This window comes from Danio rerio, chromosome 7, assembly GCF_052040795.2.
Source record: "Danio rerio strain M-AB ecotype USA chromosome 7, GRCz13ab, whole genome shotgun sequence".
NCBI classification, from domain to species: domain Eukaryota; kingdom Metazoa; phylum Chordata; class Actinopteri; order Cypriniformes; family Danionidae; genus Danio; species Danio rerio.
In genome coordinates, this window is record NC_141027.1 from 2,315,581 (window position 1) to 2,334,485 (window position 18,905).

At 41.4% G+C, this 18,905-nt stretch overlaps 1 protein-coding gene across 1 annotated transcript in view; it reads right to left on the reverse strand.

Annotated features, from left to right (window-relative positions):
• Nucleotides 1–2,654: 2,654 nt before the first annotated feature.
• LOC100334521 (uncharacterized) overlaps nucleotides 2,655–18,905 on the reverse strand; it is a 31,269-nt gene continuing 15,018 nt past the window's right edge. The window contains 6 exon segments of the mRNA NM_001442980.1: nucleotides 2,655–3,242; nucleotides 3,345–3,435; nucleotides 5,571–5,650; nucleotides 8,532–8,677; nucleotides 14,674–14,953; nucleotides 17,951–18,090. Of these exon segments, the coding sequence (NP_001429909.1) occupies nucleotides 3,220–3,242; nucleotides 3,345–3,435; nucleotides 5,571–5,650; nucleotides 8,532–8,677; nucleotides 14,674–14,953; nucleotides 17,951–18,090 (760 nt within the window). The 3' untranslated portion in view covers nucleotides 2,655–3,219.

The following is an 18,905-nucleotide window of genomic DNA, read 5'->3' on the forward strand; positions in this document are numbered from 1 at the left end:
TTTGAAGGACATCCTGAGATTTTTAACGACCACAAAGAGTCAGGACCTCGGTTTAACGTCTCATCCGAAAGACGGCGCTCACTGAGCAGTATAGAATCCTTGTCACTATACTGGTGCATTAGGACCCACACAGACCGTAGGTTGGGCGCCCCCTGCTGGCCTCACTAACACCACTTTCAGCAGCAACCTAGCTTTCCCATGTGGTCTCCCATCCAGATACTGACCGGGCGCAGCCCTGCTTAGCTTCAGTGGGCGACCATCTGAGAGTTGCAAAGAGCGAGCTGCCGGCTTTTCATGAACAAAACAAAAACCACATATTTTTAAATAAAAAAACTGTGATAACAGGCGTAAACCAGGTTTAAAATATTGCTTTGACATCTATTGGTAACTAACTATAACGTCTCCATATGACCCATTGAAAGCAATGGAATTCCTTTTGCGTCGGTATAGTGATGCCAAGGGGTACCTTCGGTGTCCTTATACTGACGCGCAAGGTGCTTGACCATACTTCAGATTTTGATGCCTTCGGGGTGAGAATGGGTTGTTACAGACTGTACCAAAGAGGGGGGTGGGTGAAATTATGGGAGTTTTCCGGAGTAAATAAAAAACGGTATGTTTGCGGGATATTGGTCTGAAATACAGCATACTCCCATGAAAAACAGGAGTGTTGGCAGGTATGATTACCAGTTTAATAAAGATTTGATCCGATATAGTTAGAAATCAGATTGTTATAATCTTCTAAGTCAGGGGTCACCAATCTCTGTCCCTTCAGGGTTTAGCTCCAACTTGCCTCAACATGTCACTATGACCAGCGATCTCTAACCACCAGAGGTCGCTGGAAAACATTGCCACTCTTACAAACTACAAATCCGCCAGTTCATGGACTACAACTTCATACATGCACTTCGCGCACACACATGCTTCCTCATTTAGACTGATTACACTCGCACCAACTGTGGATTGTTAAAGACTGATTACACACACTATTTAAGCAGCACACACACTCTCTTCCATTGCCGAGTCTTGATCATCTGAATAGTGACATTACAACGCGTTCCCTAGTCTTGTTTTCCTGTGTTTAGACCTTAGCCTTGTAAGCCGTTTGTCGTAGTCTGCCGCCTGCATTACGACCTCTCGCCTGTTATTTGACTACGATTCTGGACTGCCTCTATACATCTGTTTGCACCTGTTTTGACCATTGCTTGCCTGACTCCAAATTAACCTGCAAGTGGATCCAAACTCCATTTGTCTGTGTCACTCCCTGTTTTACACAACACACCTGCCTGGATGTTTTAAGTACACTTAAGGCCTTGATTAGCTTGTTCAGGTGTGTTTGATTAAGGTTGGAGGCAGGACCGGCGCGTTCATAGAGGCGACCTAGGCGGCCTCCTAGGGCGGCAGAATAGAGAGGACACCCCTCTTACCACCAGAGTCTTCAGTAATATCCACGCCTAATGCGGCAGAATAGAGAGGGCGGCATCAGCTCCCTCGCCAACCTCCCGCTTTCACTTTCGGGTTGAGGGCGGCGTGACCGTCCATTGCCTAGAGCAGCAGTTCAGCTTGCTCCGGCCCTGGTTGGAGGTAAAATCTGCAGGAACATGGCCCTCCAGCAACAAGTTTGGTGACCACTGCTCTAAGCGTAAGAGCTTATTATGCCGTCTGTCACCATCTTGTGGATAAACGTCAATCGTTTTTGGTCTACTACACTATGGCAGGCTATTGGCCACCGACGAGCTCAGAAATTGTAAATATTTAAAATAGGCACTATTCTTATAAATAAACTGCATAGGTGCAATCTAAACAACTACATTCTTGACTAAAAAAAGTCAAAAGTAAATTTTGTTGTCAAACAGCAGCAATAACTGTTTTTCAAGAGCGCAAAATTTATAAAAAATATCCTTATGTAAGCAGCAGTGGTCACTGCACTCATTTGAGTTCTTCTTTGAACAGACTAGCAGGCCTGAGATTAATTGTGTGCACGTGTTCATCCTTTCATTATCACTCAGGGCATGTTTCTTTTCACCTGCTTTCTTTTGCTTACAGTTATTTTTGTTAATATGGTTTAATTGTAATTTTGTTGGGCGGTCAGGGCATCTCTACTGAAAACAAATCAGCCAGATTTCAAAGACATTTTTAAATAATTGCCAAAGGGCAAGCAGTGGCGCAGTAGGTACTGCTGCCGCCTCACAGCAAGAAGGTCGCTGGGTCGATCCTCGGCTCAGTTGGCGTTTCTGTGTGGAGTTTGCATGTTCTCCCTGCATTCGTGTGGGTTTCCTCCGGGTGCTCCGGTTTCCCCCACAGTCCAAAGACATGCAGTACAGGTGAATTGGGTAGGCTAAATTGTCCGTAGTGTATGAGTGTGTGTGTGAATGTGTGTGTGAATGTTTCCCAGAGATGGGTTGCGGCTGGAAGAGCAGTCGCTGCGTAAAAAACGTGCTGGATAAGATGGCGGTTCATTCCGCTGTGGCGACCCCAGATTAATAAAGCGACTAAGCCGACAAGAAAATGAATGAATGCCAAAGTAAAAAAAGTTTATGAATGGTTGCTTTTATTAAAGTATATTACACACCCCTGGTAAATTAAAGACTGGTGGAATATTCAGTCAATTCCATGTGTTTTCAATAAAAAAAAGGTCAAGAGAGGTTTTTCTTTATGGTTTAACATATTAGCAGTTTATTGGAGACAATTAAATATTTCAATGCACAGAATTCTGTTTTCCTCAATGCAATGTGAAAGTTACATTCAGGAGGTGCGCAACAGTTTTCATTTCCTCTCTTCAACTTATATATGAACAGGTGGAGTTTAGTGAAAGTCGTCAATCATTCTCCAGTCCTCCATTGGCTGCACCCCCAGACATGCGTCCTCTCTTTCTGCGAATTCTCTGCACAACATTAAGAAGCACAAAACTTTCTCAGCACATATTCTGTGACAGGAAGTATCTGCAGAGCTCAAGTTACCTTTAAATGACCAATACAAATAATTGTTTAATGAAAAGAAAAAGAGACAATAATAATAACGATAAAAATATATTCCATTTTCTCAACAAGACTTAAAGCTACTTTTATTCTAACCAGTTTTTTTTTTTTTTTTTTTACTAGAAATGACGTCAGTTTCTCCTAAAAGATAACTCGACTATGTACAAGAGACATCAAATATAGATTTAAATACATTACACACGTCTTTCATGGAGCATCGCTGTGGAGCATTTGTGGATCCAGGTTATGGTATTGTTAGACACTGACCTGTAAATAAAGCACAGTGAGACTCTCATGATCACATATTAACCCAACAATCCCTTTTCAAGAGCTGGTTTGTCTAAATAATAATAATTAACAATAATGCACCTTTCTGGACTCGTTTCACCTCTGGCTGGGGAGGTTTAATCCAGGACAGTTTGAGTTTAGTGAATCCTCTTACTTCCAGACTAGACTGCAGCTAAAATTAATTACACATCAGTTTAGTGTACGCTTTAAATATGTCCTCTCAAAACATTGTTATAGATATATTACTGAAATTAGGCCAGGGGTCTGTTCTTCGTACCTTGCTTAAATGATCTATGATGATTTGGCAGATCCTGGATCTGTTCATCTTGATAACTGATCTCTGGCTAATTTGATTCTTCACACAAGTTTGTGAATCAGATTAGAATGTCTGGATGAACTGATCTAAGATCGTGTGTTGTGAAGGACAGATCTATTCATCCTCGAAATCATGATCAGCAATGCAACGATTGGCTGACGGCACAGCAGCGTAATGACATCATCTGATTAATATTCAATTATTCATGTGAGCTAAATTACATCAAATTAGCAGTAAACGGCTTGTTAAATATGACACGCAATAACCTTCCACATTTGTTGTGAGCTGCAGGCTTTACACTGTCATGTGTCAAGAGTATTCATCATGTATTTCAATGCATGTCAATGTATTTAGTTCTACATTTAGAAAAGATTTTCTTTATCACAGTAGCCTATAGGCCTACTCAAGTTTTTTTCAATCGGCATAAGGAATAACTGCATTAATTAATTTTGCATCAAAAAAGCATTTTGAAATCAGTTAAGGTGTCAATCACCGGCATATTAGTGATCAAAACATCATTTTTTAGGCGAATATTGTGAATGAATGCATTTGCATCTAAAAAGTTCATATCAATAAATTTTCACTTTGAACCACCAGGTGGCAGTCTTTTATTTTTATTTAGGAGAGCAGATTGCATAATATTTTTTTTTACTTTATATATATATATATATATATATATATATATATATATATATATATATATATATATATATATATATACTATTTTCTCAAGTGTATATAACTACTACTGTAAGAAATTATCAGCATTTGGTACATACTTTCAGTTTGTACATATTGTCAGTTTTTCATTTGATCTACCTGGGGTCCGTTCTTCGTACCTCGCTTAAATGATCTAAGATGATTTGGCAGATCCTGGATCTGTTCATCTTGATAACTGATCTCTGGCTAATTTGATTCTTCACACAAGTTCGTTAATCAGATTAGAATGTCTGGATGAACTGATCTGAGATCGCTGCGTGTGTTGTGAAGGACAGATCTATCCATCCTCGAAATCATAATCAGCAATGCAACGATTGGCTGACGGCACAGCAGCGTAATGACATCATCTTATTAATATTCAATTATTCATGTGAGCGAAATTACATCAAATTGGCAGTAAACAGTGTGTTAAATATGACACGCAATAACCTTCCACATTTGTTGTGAGCTGCAGGCTTTACTCTCTCACGTGTCAAGAGTATTCATCATGTATTTCAATGCATATCAATGTATTTAGTTCTACATTTAGAAAAAGATTTTCTTTATCACAGTAGCCTATAGGCCTACTCAAGTTTTTTTATTTGGCGTAAGGAATAACTGTACAAATTAATTTTGCATCAAAAAAGCATTTTGATATCAGTTAAGGTGTCAATCACCGGCATATTAGTGATAAAAACACGTGCTTGACTGCGTACATTATCATTCCTTTTTTTTTAGGCGAATATTGTGAATGAACGCATTTGCATCTAAAAAGATCAATAAATTTTCACTTTGAACCACCAGGTGGCAGTCTTTTACTTTTTTTTCGGAGAGCAGATAGCATAATATTTTATATTTATATATATATATATATATATATATATATATATATATATATATATATATATATATATACTATTTTCTCAATTGTATATAACTACTACTGTAAGAAATGATCAGCATTTGGCACATACTTTCAGTATTATCTTTGCTTGAACTGACCCAATCTAATCCTGTTTATATGAAATGAACCTGCTCCTACGCAGGTTTGATCTACCAGAACTGTTGCTATGACAACAACTCTCTGATCAGTTTTGAAGAACGAAACGATCCTGAATCGTGTCAAATTTTCAACATCCAAATCCAGCAAATTGAGTAATCCACGGTAGAAAAACAAACCCCAGACTTAGATTTTCATTATTATTATTATTTTTTTTTTTTGGGGTGAACTATCCCCTTAATATTTAACAGAGAGACCATGTTGATGAATGGTAAAGCATGCTCTTTCTTACCTGAGAGAGGAGTTTGTCGTTCTCTGGACCAGTCAGATCAGAACTGGAGACTAATTTCATTTTCACAGAGTTTTTCCTCACTGAAAAACAAATTAGCACAGTGAAAGTGGGAGAGATGAGTGAGACTCTGGACGTACGTCAAGAAAAAAGTCTAACTTCCCATATGGATGTGCATGATATCCACATATATGTGAAACACTGAATTTTTTAGTGAGTACAGGTCATATGTTTTGGTCCATTTGAACAAAACAAATTTATTAAACAGATTTATTCATTTAAAATAACATTTTAGTCACTAAATATCTTGAGAAATAGAAGGACAAAACAGATTCATGCAAAAAAACAACTAAATTTCAACAACAAAAAAAGATTGCTCTTTCTAAAATTTGTATTTAAGATTTTCCCCTTGCATATAAACGTAGGCTACTCATTTCAGACCATCATTCATTCATTTTCTTTTCGGCTTAGTCCCTTTATTAATCTGGGGTCGCCACAGTGGAATGAACCGCCAGCTTATCCAGCATATGTTTGAAGGATTCTGATTTCTGCTTTCCAATCCGTCTCATCATGGACCAACGTTTATCCTTTTCATCATCCTGTTTCTCAGTATTTAACTATGAATTGATTTTAATTAATGAATAAGTAAACACATTGCTTAATATAAGAATGTTCAGTGCATTGGCCTGTCTCTTTATACCTATTTTCAGAAGCTACCAAACTAGGTCAGAGGTCACGGAGACCTTGAGTGGAACTGAGGGCTGAGAACTGGAAGCAACTGTTTCTATTGTTATTTCTAGGAGTTAATATTGTCTTAAATGTCTAAAGTGATTTTGCTATTTTTTACTGTTAATTATTTTAAAGTGATTCTACTTTTTATTCAAGATAGACTTTGTGTAGTAGGAATATAACTGCCTGAATGTAGATTATACCAGTTATTAAACAGTTTTTGATAAAGACGGCTGAGAGTACAGTCAGCCTTGGATAAGAAACAGATTGTACTTTGTGTGTGTGTGTTCTATTTGATTGTTGATCCGTTTCACAGGTCTGGAGTCAGCTCTAATCAGTCTAAAGGATTTCTGACATTTATGTTTAGATATTGTTCAGAATTGTACGCACGAAGCCCACGTGGAAATTTTCCTAGTCTATCTGTGTTTTACCCAATCAGGTTATATGTATGACGCAGTTAATGACGGTTTGTGAGAGTAAAATTGTTCTTGATTGGTGATTGTAAGCAGAGCGGCCTAGGAACTCATTGTGAGTGTTGAAGCTGGCTTCTGCGAATGAAACTGCAAACTATCTTCAGTAAACTGGATTTATTTATTTAAATCTCTAACTCCGGCTCTTTTTCATCTACCAGACTGGTCATTCTTTGGGTCAAACTGTAAACTATCCCTACATGTTAAACGCAGAGGATGCCCTTCCTGGTGCAACCCAGGACTGAGAAACATTTATAAACACTCATTCATACTCATACACTACGGACATTTTAGCCTACCCAATTCCCCTGTACCGCATGTCTTTGGACTGTGAGGGAAACTGGAGCACACCTCCAGCGTGTCCTGGGTATTCCCTGAGGCCTCCTCTTAGTGAGACATGCCTGAAACACCTCCCTAGGAAGGTGTCCAGGAGGCATCCAAAACAGATGCTCGAACCACCACAGGTGACTTCTCTTAATGACGCAGTGGACCCCATACTCCCACAGAATGCCACGAGGACTCCCATGAACCCCCGAGCACCCAGGTGAGGGTATAGAGCTGGTCCAGTGTACCATGGCCTGGACAAAAACTGCATTGTTCCTTCTGGATCCTAGGTTCAACCATCGGAAGGATCCTAATCGCCAGTATCCTGGCATAGACTTTCCCAGAGAGGCTGGGGTGTGTGATTGTATCAACCCAGGCTCATCCTGGAAACGTAGCCCTGCGGACGTTTCTGGAGACCGCGAAATACATCCCGGGAGGTACGTATTTGTGATGTTTTTGTTTTCGCGAATCTCTGAGAGGCTGCTGTGCGTGCTTTTTCGCATCTCGAACGTCTCTCGCGAGCGCACGCCGTTTGCGCCCGCACTGTTCTCGCGTAACAAGCCACCGGAGGCCGCTGTCAAGCGACTGTCTGTCCGACTCACTGAATGAATGACTGAACGATTGACTGGGCAGCCAGCCAATCAACCGACCCGGCCACCTTCCTCCTCCTTCCCTAAACCCAAGCGACGATTTACAAAAGCCGTCCAGAAAAAAGAAAAGCCCTTGTCCGATTTTGACTGCGTTTTCCGATTTCACCGCATTCTCACCCCGTTACGAACTCGTTCGCTTTATTTTTTGGATTGTTTTTTGTCTTACCTGATTTCTGGAACCGCTCTTCCCAGGACTCGAACCCGGTCGTCGAACGTGGCCGGCTCCTCTTTCTCCGGGCCTCCGCTCTGCCAATGTAACACGACAAGCTAACCGGACAAACTGGTTGTGGCGGGAAAACCCTCCACACGGAGGAGGTGAGCCGTCAGCCCAGCTGGAGAGCGGGAAGAGGAGTGGTGTCACACCACCCCATAGCGTTCGCTTGAAAAAAACAAAATGCAGCCATACGTACATCCGGCCACGAAAACGTCTGAAGGGGCTACGTTTTCAGAATGAGCTTGGGTTGGATTGTATAGTTTGAGCACACCATCCAGTTCCCCTTCCACTGGGAACTACCGCCCTAGTTGCCCTGTCCAGAGGTACTGTCCCTGACCTCCATGTGGAATTCTAGAGGCTGCTTTAGCTTCAGTACTGACTAATTTAATGTATATGCACAAATATAATATTGTAAAGCATCCTATTGAAAACTACAGATTATACATAGCTAATAAATTAGCATTTTCGTTGAGAAATGTAATGTAAGACATATCATAACAACAACATCACATATTTTCCAGTTTTGTTCAGCCCAAATTGTATCCTATAATGAATAACTGATGAGTAATTGAGTTACCCCACAACTGCTGATAGACTTCAACTTCACACAGCGCAAGAAGCCTGTCAACTCCAGGTAGAACCACGCTCACGTAACGCCCCTCCATACCAGCACAGGAGAATCTGTAAGACACTCCTAATGGCATACTAGAAATCACAGCGCATCCAGAGAGAATACAAAATATGAGAAAAAGTACAGTTCAGTAATATTACATTTACAGCTTGGACAAAATCTGGGAACTTCTTCGAAGAAATTTCAAGCAAACTATAAACATTCATTCATTTATTTTCTTTTCGGCTCAGTCCCTTTATCAATCAGAGGTCACCAGAGCAGAATGAACCGCCAACTTATCCAGCACATGTTTTACGCAGTGGACACCCTTCCAGCTGCAACCCATCACTGGGAAACATCCATACACACTCATTCACACACATACACTACACTGAAAAAAAGTGTTGCATGCAGAACTGTTGCAAACAATTTATTTGTGTTGAATTTAAACAAACACATTAAGTTTAATAATGTTTAATAATGTCAAAAATTGTTTACAACCACTTAACGTAAAAAAAAAAATTGAGTAAATCTAAGGAAGCATCTTTGAATATTTTTTTTTTCTGTGTAGGAACAATTTAGCCTTGCTAGTTTACCTGTACCGCATGTCTTTGGACTGTGGGGAAAATCGGAGCACTCGGTGGAAACCCATGCGAACACAAGGAGAACATGCAAACTCCACACAGAAACACCAACTGACCCAGCCAAGGCTCAAACCAGCCACCTTCTTGCTGTGAGGTAAACGTGCTACTCACTGCTACACCATGCAGCCCTAAATATTATCCTAATAATTTATTATCATAATGTTCCTCAACAGCTTCTTCCCTCAATATTTTAGAGCATTTGGGAAATAACCAAAAGGATCAGGCTTTATATCTTTTTTATGTATTTTTTTTTCTAGAAAACACAATACCAGTGTTTAAAATTAGGATCTAGATGTTTTGATGATGTTATTTTAATTATTTTATTTTAATATCTTAAATAAAGAGAAGTAATTTCTACATTTACTTAGACTTGTATTTCATTACTGATAAAACAACAAACATTATTTGATGTGTTGCTTTTTTAGTTATGTTTTGTTAAAATAAACACGTATTCCGATTTTGGTTCTTGCAACACATTTAAAAATAAACATTTTTTAGCAGTAAAGCATTTACCACTTTGTATTGTTGCCATTCCTTTTCACAACACTTCAAAGACGTTTACGAATTGAAGACACCAAGTGACAGCCACGTGAACACATAGGGCTGAACCTGTGTAGTGCACATGCCCTTTTTAGTCTTGGATAGAAAGCGCCCTTCCAAAATGATCCCCCCGCGACACCAATTTATCCTGCACATGCCCTTTGGACATTCTCTGCACGGGCCTGCCAAGTGATGAAGGGTTTTAGGTGTAATTTTGTCCCATTCTTCCTGCAAACAAGTCTTAAAGGGCACCTAGGTTACCCCTTTTTCAGATTTAATATAAGTGTTTTGCCTTTTTTTCTACCAGGGTGCCGTTTAGTCGTACTGCGCCTTTAAGGATAGTCTGCTCCGCCTACCGTTTCTACGAGCCTTTCTGCGTGCCTTCATCTCCTCCCTCGGCTGAGTCAGACAACAGACAGACAGACTTAGGAAGATGATCTCACGTAGTGTTTGTGAGAAATACTACAGTAAGAACTTTACCAATGACTATTTGTTGTGGAGATGCATTGATGAGTCACACACACAATGTCAATGTACAAAGTGCGCACACACAGAAAAACACACATACAGACAGACAGCGCACGTTTAGCTTTGCACTCTTTTTGCACGCATATGTGACAGGATACAGGTAAATCTCCGCTGCTGTATGGATATCCGTGATGTTAATGTACAAAATAAACCTGATTTAACGTCCACAGACCAGGATTGAAGCATCTTCCTTTACAATTGTTCTGACATGCGGCTGTGCTGATGAAGTAAAGCTGAAGTAAATCGCTGTACTTCATTACACACGTGCTCTGTTTTAAAACATGTTAAACTTGTGAAACTCACTCTCGATCACATTTGATGATGATTGATGATCCTAGCGAACTATACAGATCTTTTATTCCCGTTTGCTTTGCGCTCGCCTTCTCTTGTTGACATGATTATACACGTGACTACCGGGACATGCAACGCGAAGCTGTCAATCAATTCGGTGGGCGGGGGGAGCACACTCCTACCTAAAGTTGCAGTTGGTCTGAAAACCGCTCCAATTGGTCCAGCTTTTTTATGTTGTTAAAATGAAAAAAAAAAAAAAAAAGGACTCGGTGTGTTTACATCAGTTAAATATGACGGCCTATACACTATACACACACACATGTCTGTCCAAACAGCTTGAAAAGTAGATTTTTCACCATAGGTGCCCTTTAGGGTGGGCAACAGTGCAGGGTCTTTGTTGTTGCATTGTGCCACACATTCTGTTGGAGACTGGTTGGCTCTGCAGGCAGTCCAGTACCTGTATCCTCTTCCTTAGCAGCAGGACTTTGTAATGTGTGCAGAATGTGGTCTTGTTGAAATATGCATGAGCGTCCCTGGAAAAGAATGCAGCATATTGTGCTCCAAAATCTCTTTGTACTTTTCAGCAGTAACGGAGCATCACAGAAGTGCAAGTTACTGTTGCCAAGTGACACAACCCCATACCAAGACAGACCCTGGCTTTTGGACTTGTTGCTGGTACACATGTGTATGATCCCTTTCTTCTTTGGTCCGGAGCATCCATTTCTCCCAAAAATATACCTGGAATCATCGGACCCTGTGTTTCCACTGTATTGAAAGTGACTTAATATGCGCCATTTAACAAGATGTAAAAAGTCCATCGCAGATGCCTCAAGACCCAGAAAAGTTGACGGCCCTTCTGGACACTGTAAACATGGGGTTTCCTTTTGGTACAATACAGGTTTCACTGGCATTTGTAGACTACATGTTGTAACTGTAACTACTGTAGCGAGCACACTGATGTCACGTCGCCCTGGTCGCAAATTCACCCCAGCTGGAACCTCATCAACACCGGATCGTTCACAGCTGGACCTCATCAGCCAGGGAGGCATATAAGCCAGCCCCACACAAGAGGAAGACGAGCTTCATTCTCAAATGACTCCCTGCGCTAATGCTTGTGTCTCTCTGTCTCTCCCACAGCAGACTCCAGCTCGTGACGATCCAGCACCCGACTTCTCACTATCCTTCACCTTCTCCCCAGAGCACCATACCTAAGAAGAGCATCGTATTTCACCCCTTACGCTTTGTAAATAAAGCACCCTCCGGGGACTTGTTTGTAACTAAACGCAACTGTGTCAGTGTTTTCCCTCGCTACACTACGTATTGAGGTTCTTGATGTAACGGAGGCCAGCTAGTAGGGGCTGTGCGGGTAAACCTCACTCCTCTAACCTCTAAACGTGCTTTAGTGACAGACGCTAGAGGCCATGGTCTTTAACATCCTTGGTAGAGCAACTGACTTCCATGCACAAGGTCGCCGGTTTGATACCAGCTTGGAGCGGGTTGGGTGGCGTAGGACCGGCGGGGTTACATTGACAAAGCTTTGCCGCAGTAGTCCTGAGCCCATGTGGTGATCTGGCTTATAGATGAATGAGGATTCTTGATGCAGTGATCACGGTTGTTCAGCTTAGGCTTGCACCCTTGTCCTTTACACATTGAAATTCCTCCAGATTCCTTAAATCTTTTAATGATGTTCTGCACTGTTGAAGGTGAAATATCCAAATGTCTTCCTCTCTTTCTCTGAGGAAAATGTTTTTAAACATTTCAATAATTTTCTCTCGTATTTGGTGGCAAACTGGCGATCCTCGGCCCATCTTTGCTCCTAAAGGACTGGACCTTTATTGGATGCTGCTTTTGTACCAAATCATAATTACAATCCCCTGTTGACATCACTTGTTTCACATCACGTCATTATTTCACCAGTTTACCTGATTACTAGCTCTTAAGCTGCGGTCACACTAGAGTTTGAGCGTGCGAAATTCTCTCGTACGGCTCTGCGAAAAGGGGCGGGATTAAACAAGATGATTAGACATTTTAAAAAAAGCGAGCGATTGGTCTACAGTACAGAGAGGTCATATTTTGATCTTCGATTGGTCTCACGCAATCATGTGATGTGATTTCGCCGGTCAGAGTTTACCAAGCTTGAACTTTCTAATGCAGCGATCTGCAAAACTTAACGCTTGACCTTGCGTTTCCGGTCTGACGCATTCGCGTGGTATGAATGGATGTCTATGGAGAGAAAAGTCCAGTGTGACCGCAGCTTAAATCAGGTCTCAAACTCAATTCCTAAAGGGCCACAGCTCTGCACAGATTGGCTCCAAACCTAATCAAACACAGTTGATCTAGTAGTGTCTAGTAGTCTTGAACACCTTGATTAGTTGGATCAGCTGTGTTTGATTAGGGTTGGAGCAAAACTGTGCAGAGCTGCGGCCCTCCAGGAATTAAGCTTGGGACATATGATCTAAACTGAGTAAAGTTGACCAGACAAAAAACATCAACGATTTTGAGCTTATTTTGTCTGGAATGAAATACAGTGGGCGAAGCAGTGGTAGTGCTGTCGCCTCACAGCAAGAAGGTCGCTGGGTCGCTGGTTCGATCCTCGGCTCAGTTGGTGTTTCTGTGTGGAGTTTGCATGGTCTCCCTGCATTCGCATGGGTTTCCTCCGGGTGCTCCGGTTTCCCCCACAGTTCAAAGACATGCGGTACAGGTGAATTGGGCAGGCTAAATTTTCGGTAGTGTATGAGTGTGTGTGAATGAGTGTTTTTGGATGTTTCCCAGAGATGGGTTGCAGCTGGAAGGGCATCCGCTGCGTAAAAACGTGCTGGATAAGTTGGCGGTTCATTCTGCAGTGGCGACCCCAGATTAATAAAGGGACTAAGCTGACAAGAAAATGAAATGAGAACATGCAAACTCCACACAGAAACACCAACTGACCCAGCCGAGGCTCGAACCAGCGACCTTCTTGCTGTGAGGCAACAGCACTACTTACTGTGCCACCACGTCACCCATTTCAGATTATTATTTGTACGTTATTTTGTTAGATTAGCTCTAGATTTGGCCTCATCTCAATATCAATTTCGTCCGCTTATCTGAGGCTAGGTCGCGGGGGCAGCAGGAGAGAACTCCAGACTTCCCTCCTCCCTGACACTTCCTCCAGCTCCTCTGGGAGATTCCCAAAGTGTTCCCTGGCCAGCCGAGAGGCATAGTCCCTTCAGCGTGTCCACATGTTTTATGCAGCGGATGCCCTTCTAGCTGCAACCCATCACTGGGAAACATCCATACACACTCATACACTACGGACAATTTAGCCTACCCAATTCACCTGTACCGCATGTGTTTGGACTGTGAAGGAAACCGGAGCACCCTGAGGAAACCCACACAAACGCAGGGAGAAGATGCAAACTCCACACAGAAACGCCTACTGACCCAGCCAAGGCTCGCCCCATTGGGTGAACTAATACATTTTATTTTAAATAAACCTTAAAGGTGACCTATTACACCCAATTTAACAAGATCTTAAATGCGTCTCTGATGTCTAGAGTGTGTAGTCAAGTTTCAGCTCAAAAAAGCTCACAAATAATGGTTTCTGACTCTCTGAAACCGACCCCTTTAAGCTTTGGTGGCATTTGGTGACTGTCGCTTTAAATTTAAATGAGATTGTGCTCTTTTCAAAAGAGGGCGGAGCTACATACAACTCTGCATCAGCATAGCGGCAGATATAAAACAGCAGTGTGTGTGTTGTCAGTGCTGGTCAGGTGTGCATGTGTGCTTCATGCTCCTGTCAGTCTATGGAGACTCCTGTTCATTTGTACTTCATCTAAAACTCCACATCTATAATCCTCTTAGTCTATGCTGACATTATCTCCAGCAGCTTAAACACTCTAATGGCTAATGGACAGACGACTGCCTCTCACTCAGGGCTGCTGTTTATGCTAATGAGATGGAGAGATGGGCACTAGTGGGCAGGACTTTCCCCGTCTGATGATGCGTAAAAAGGGAGAATGTCAATCAAAGTGTTTTTGCAGTCTGTCTTTATCAAGCCTGATAACAAATAAAATGAATCAGTGTTTACCATTAGAGGCTGGCTATCTTTAAAGTAGATATTTTCTCACATGGGATTGTTGTAGGTGTAGTTTTCTGTTGAGTTTCCGATGTGAATCTCGGCTCCGTTGATTCTTTCGGCGCAGCAGTCGGCTCTGTTTGTGATGGTAACAAAATCCACGTAGTAAGTGTCCAGCAGATCCAGAATCCACCACGGGTTCGTGTTTGTCTTTGTATGGGTGCAAAATGAATTCTGGCCTGGTGCGAATTTTATTCCATCATTCCCGCTTTGGGCGTGCCAGTATTCATATATAGATGACTGAACAGCATATCCATTTAACTGAACGTTACCTAGAAGATGAAGAAGCTGCACGTCAAAACACATCAGAAGCACGTCTGAAAATAATTTTACGCTTTTACAGTCCCTCTATTAGTGTTTGTTTCTTTTTTAGGCCTATATAGGCCCTATGTTTTACTGTGCATCTTAGCAGCATCAGCCAATGAAATTAGTCCTCAATCGGCTGAGTTGGAGTATTTGCATAAAGCCATCTGATTGATTGACGCTTCCATTGGCGCTTAAAATGTTGGGAATTTCCCCCCCAAATTTTTTTTTCAAAGTGAATGGGAAGTGTTTTTGCTGATGTAAGGCTACATTTACACTAATCCAGATAAATCAGTACCAAAGGGTGCTTTCACATCTTTAGTTTGGTTCATATGGTCCGGACCAATCACAACAAATGATATATTGTAACATTTTCTTGGGTCCTCTGATGGCTTTGGTCCGAACCAATTGTAAAAAAGTTTAGCTCCTACCCTAATCAAACCCACCTGAACCAATTAATTAGGACCTGAAATCCACTTGATAATTACAGACAGGTGTGTTTGATAAGGGTTGCAACTGAAATCTGCAGGAAGGTAGATCTCCAGGAACAGGATTGACCACCCCTGCTCTAGAGTGTGTAGTCAAGTTTCAGCTCAAAATTGCTCACAAATAATGGCTTATGACTCTCTGAAACCGACCCCTTTAGGCTTTGATCCTAGTTGTGGCGTATTGGTGACTGTCGCTTTAAATTCAAGTGAGATTGTGCTCTTTTCAGAAAAGGGCGGAGCTACATACAGTTGAAAAAAACCAAAATGCAGTCATGTGACAAAACCCACATCCCTCATTGACCAGATGTTATTGAACGTATTTCCTATGCTTTTCGATTGGTCAGAATTCATGTGTGGGAAAATGCCACTGAAACTCCCACAAGTAAACAAATGTCACTTTGAATATTGAGGGATGACTGTGTTGTCTGATTGTATCTCTGCTCATCATATACTATATAGTTTATATACATCAGAATAGTCAAACTATACATTTCGAGAATGTCGTATAGTGTTAATGTATGTGAACATGTATGAATATGTGTCCGTATGTTAATGTATAATTAGCCAATTAAGTATATTTCCATACATGTTGAATTTGCACGTTATCTATTGGTTGCATTTATTTTGTTCATTACGTGCAACATCACCTTTTAAGGGTTAATTTAAGTTTATGTATTTCTTTTCGTAGTTCTGACGGCATTATTGGGACATAAAGGAGTGCAAGGATGTTCAAGACACTACAGACTCGCGTCCGAATAAATGTCAGTTAAAATCAAGAATGACTTGAGCCTTTGTTTAATCTTGAGGGGAGTAACAAATATTTTTCCTCCACATCCCATAATGCACAGCGCATCGGCCTACGGCAGCTGGATTAGTCCAAAAAGGTGCAGTACCTTTTGCGGTTGGGTCTGTTTTAATTCTGATCATATTCTGACCACAAACGAACCGCTCCAGGGTTACTTTAAAAGCGTACCGAGACCACTTCTTCAAGGAGCTCACGGTGCCCTATTTTTGGTCCGCTTTTGGTGCGCACTTGAGTGCAATTGCTACATTCCCATCTGCCCAATCGAACCGCACCAAGAAAGAAAACAAACTCCAGTGCAATTCAACCGAACTAAATAAGGCAGCCATGAAAGCACCCTAATAGTGCTTCATGTCCACACCACTGTTTCAATCCTTTTCACTAAAGCGGCCACTAACAATTTAGTTAATGTACTGCACATGTGCACAGATGTATTGCTTTCACCTGCTCATATTCACCTGCTGTTTATTTACTTTCTGTCTCTATTAAATGTGGCAGTAAAATGTCAAGAAAGCAACAGCTTACAGTAAACTTTCCCTGTGCTGTGAAGAGAGGTAATATGGAGCATCCCTAGTAGCAAAGAATTCTGGCCCAGATTTGGCATTAAGCTGGGACAGCAGGCATTCATCCGGCACTGGCATACAGCACGTGGGCCAAACATGGCCTGGGTTTGGCAGAGGTGGCCCCGTCTATAATGCGGCACACAAGATTTGGGCCAGATGTGAAACATAGTATTTGGCCCAGATTTAAAAAATTGATTGTGGGCCACGTGAGTTTGGCCAGTCTTGACCCACATTTAAAACACATTAAAATAATTTTTGATTAAATAAATCAATTCTACCAATCAGGTCACTGAGAAAAAACAAGGCCCATAGTGTGCCTAAAGCGCAATGCTTCATGGGTAATCGTGACACATCAACCTATCTGGCCCAGTTCAGGCCCAGTTATGAGTTATTAACTTGGCTGAGACTTGGCCCAGATATGGTCTGTGTTTGGCCCTTGTCTGGAAGCCAGATTTGGTCCAGTCATGTACCGTAATTCACTGCGGCATGTGGGCCAAGCAAAACCTGATTGTGTGGGCCAGAGCTGGGCCAGAGACATTTTGCTATGTGGGATCTTCAAACTGATGTTCATCTGTAATGAAGCTGTCAACACCCTAAACATCTGCTTTACAATGTCGTCCATCACACGACTGCTGAACATGACTAAAATGTCTCGACAGCGGACATTTTCTAAAGCCTCAGTTTTTGCAGATACACACTGCCACATGAAAACAGCATTTTCACATTTATCCTATCACAGTGTTTTTAAAAATAAGCATTTTTGTTTGCTAAAAATGCTGTCTAAAGCTGCGGTCACACTGGGCTTTTGCTCCCATAGACTTCCATTTATACGCACGCAAATGCATCAGACCAGGAAACGCATATATATATATATATATATATATATATATATATATATATATATATATATATATATATATATATATATATATATATATATATATACACACACACACACACACACACAGTTAAATCCTGTGAGGCAATTATCCGCATTTAGATATTTTTCCCAAATCGCCAAGCCCTACTTGAGAACCACTAAATATGATTAATTATTTTATTAATGTGATGTGGGGTGCAGTAGTGTGCAGTGTCTATAAGTGTCAGAAGCACCTGTGGAATAGACCATCAGTTCACACACAGTCAGATTCTTGAAGTCTCCAGGAACAAACACAATCACATAACGGCCTTGCAGTCCACCACATGAATACGAGACAGACTGACCTGCTGAAAGACCAGAAATCTCCGCACATCTAGAGAGAATAAATAAAACAGTTGTAGGTTAACATGAACTTCTGCAATATCACACCAAGAGCACTATTTAAACAATTTAAGTGCATCATTTGTCGTTACTAAGCAGATGCACTAATTGTTGCTTGTTGGCCTAAATAACAAACTCCAGCTGGTTCAAAAATGCAGCCGCTAGAGTGCTTTCTAGAACAGAAATATGATCATATTACTCCAGTTCAATCATCACTTGATTGGCTCCCTATTAAATATCCTATACATTTTACAATTTTATTGACTACCTACAAAGCCCTGAATGGCTAATTTCACTATTAGTTGAGGGAGCTCCTGGAGTATTATAGCCCCTCGATCAGTAAAACCCGCATCTCAGTTGGAGGCACTGGCTTGATGAGGACAGCAATCTAGTGCAAGACAGGGGCAGACATGACCACTGTGCAATAAACGCCAGTGAACTAGGGGGCCATTTTTGCAACCCGAGGCCCGTTTACACTAGTGCGTTTGAGTTTTAAAACGGCGTTTTAGATCAAAAACGATCCGCGTCCACACTAGTGTTTCACCTAGCGTTTCTGAACATATCTCCGTCCGCACTACGCCACCAAAAACGTATATCACGTGACCATTCGTGCACTCTGGGCATGTGCGTTCGAGTATAAACAGGAAGCATGCGTCACGCTCGGCATTTGGTTATTGTTAGTCAACAAACGCCGGTTGAACAATGAACGCGATGGCAAAGAAAGCAAGAGAGGTATTTTATGTTTTGTGGACAGACGACGAGGTTGAGTTGTTAGTAAACGTGACAAATGAATAACTGCACAATGGC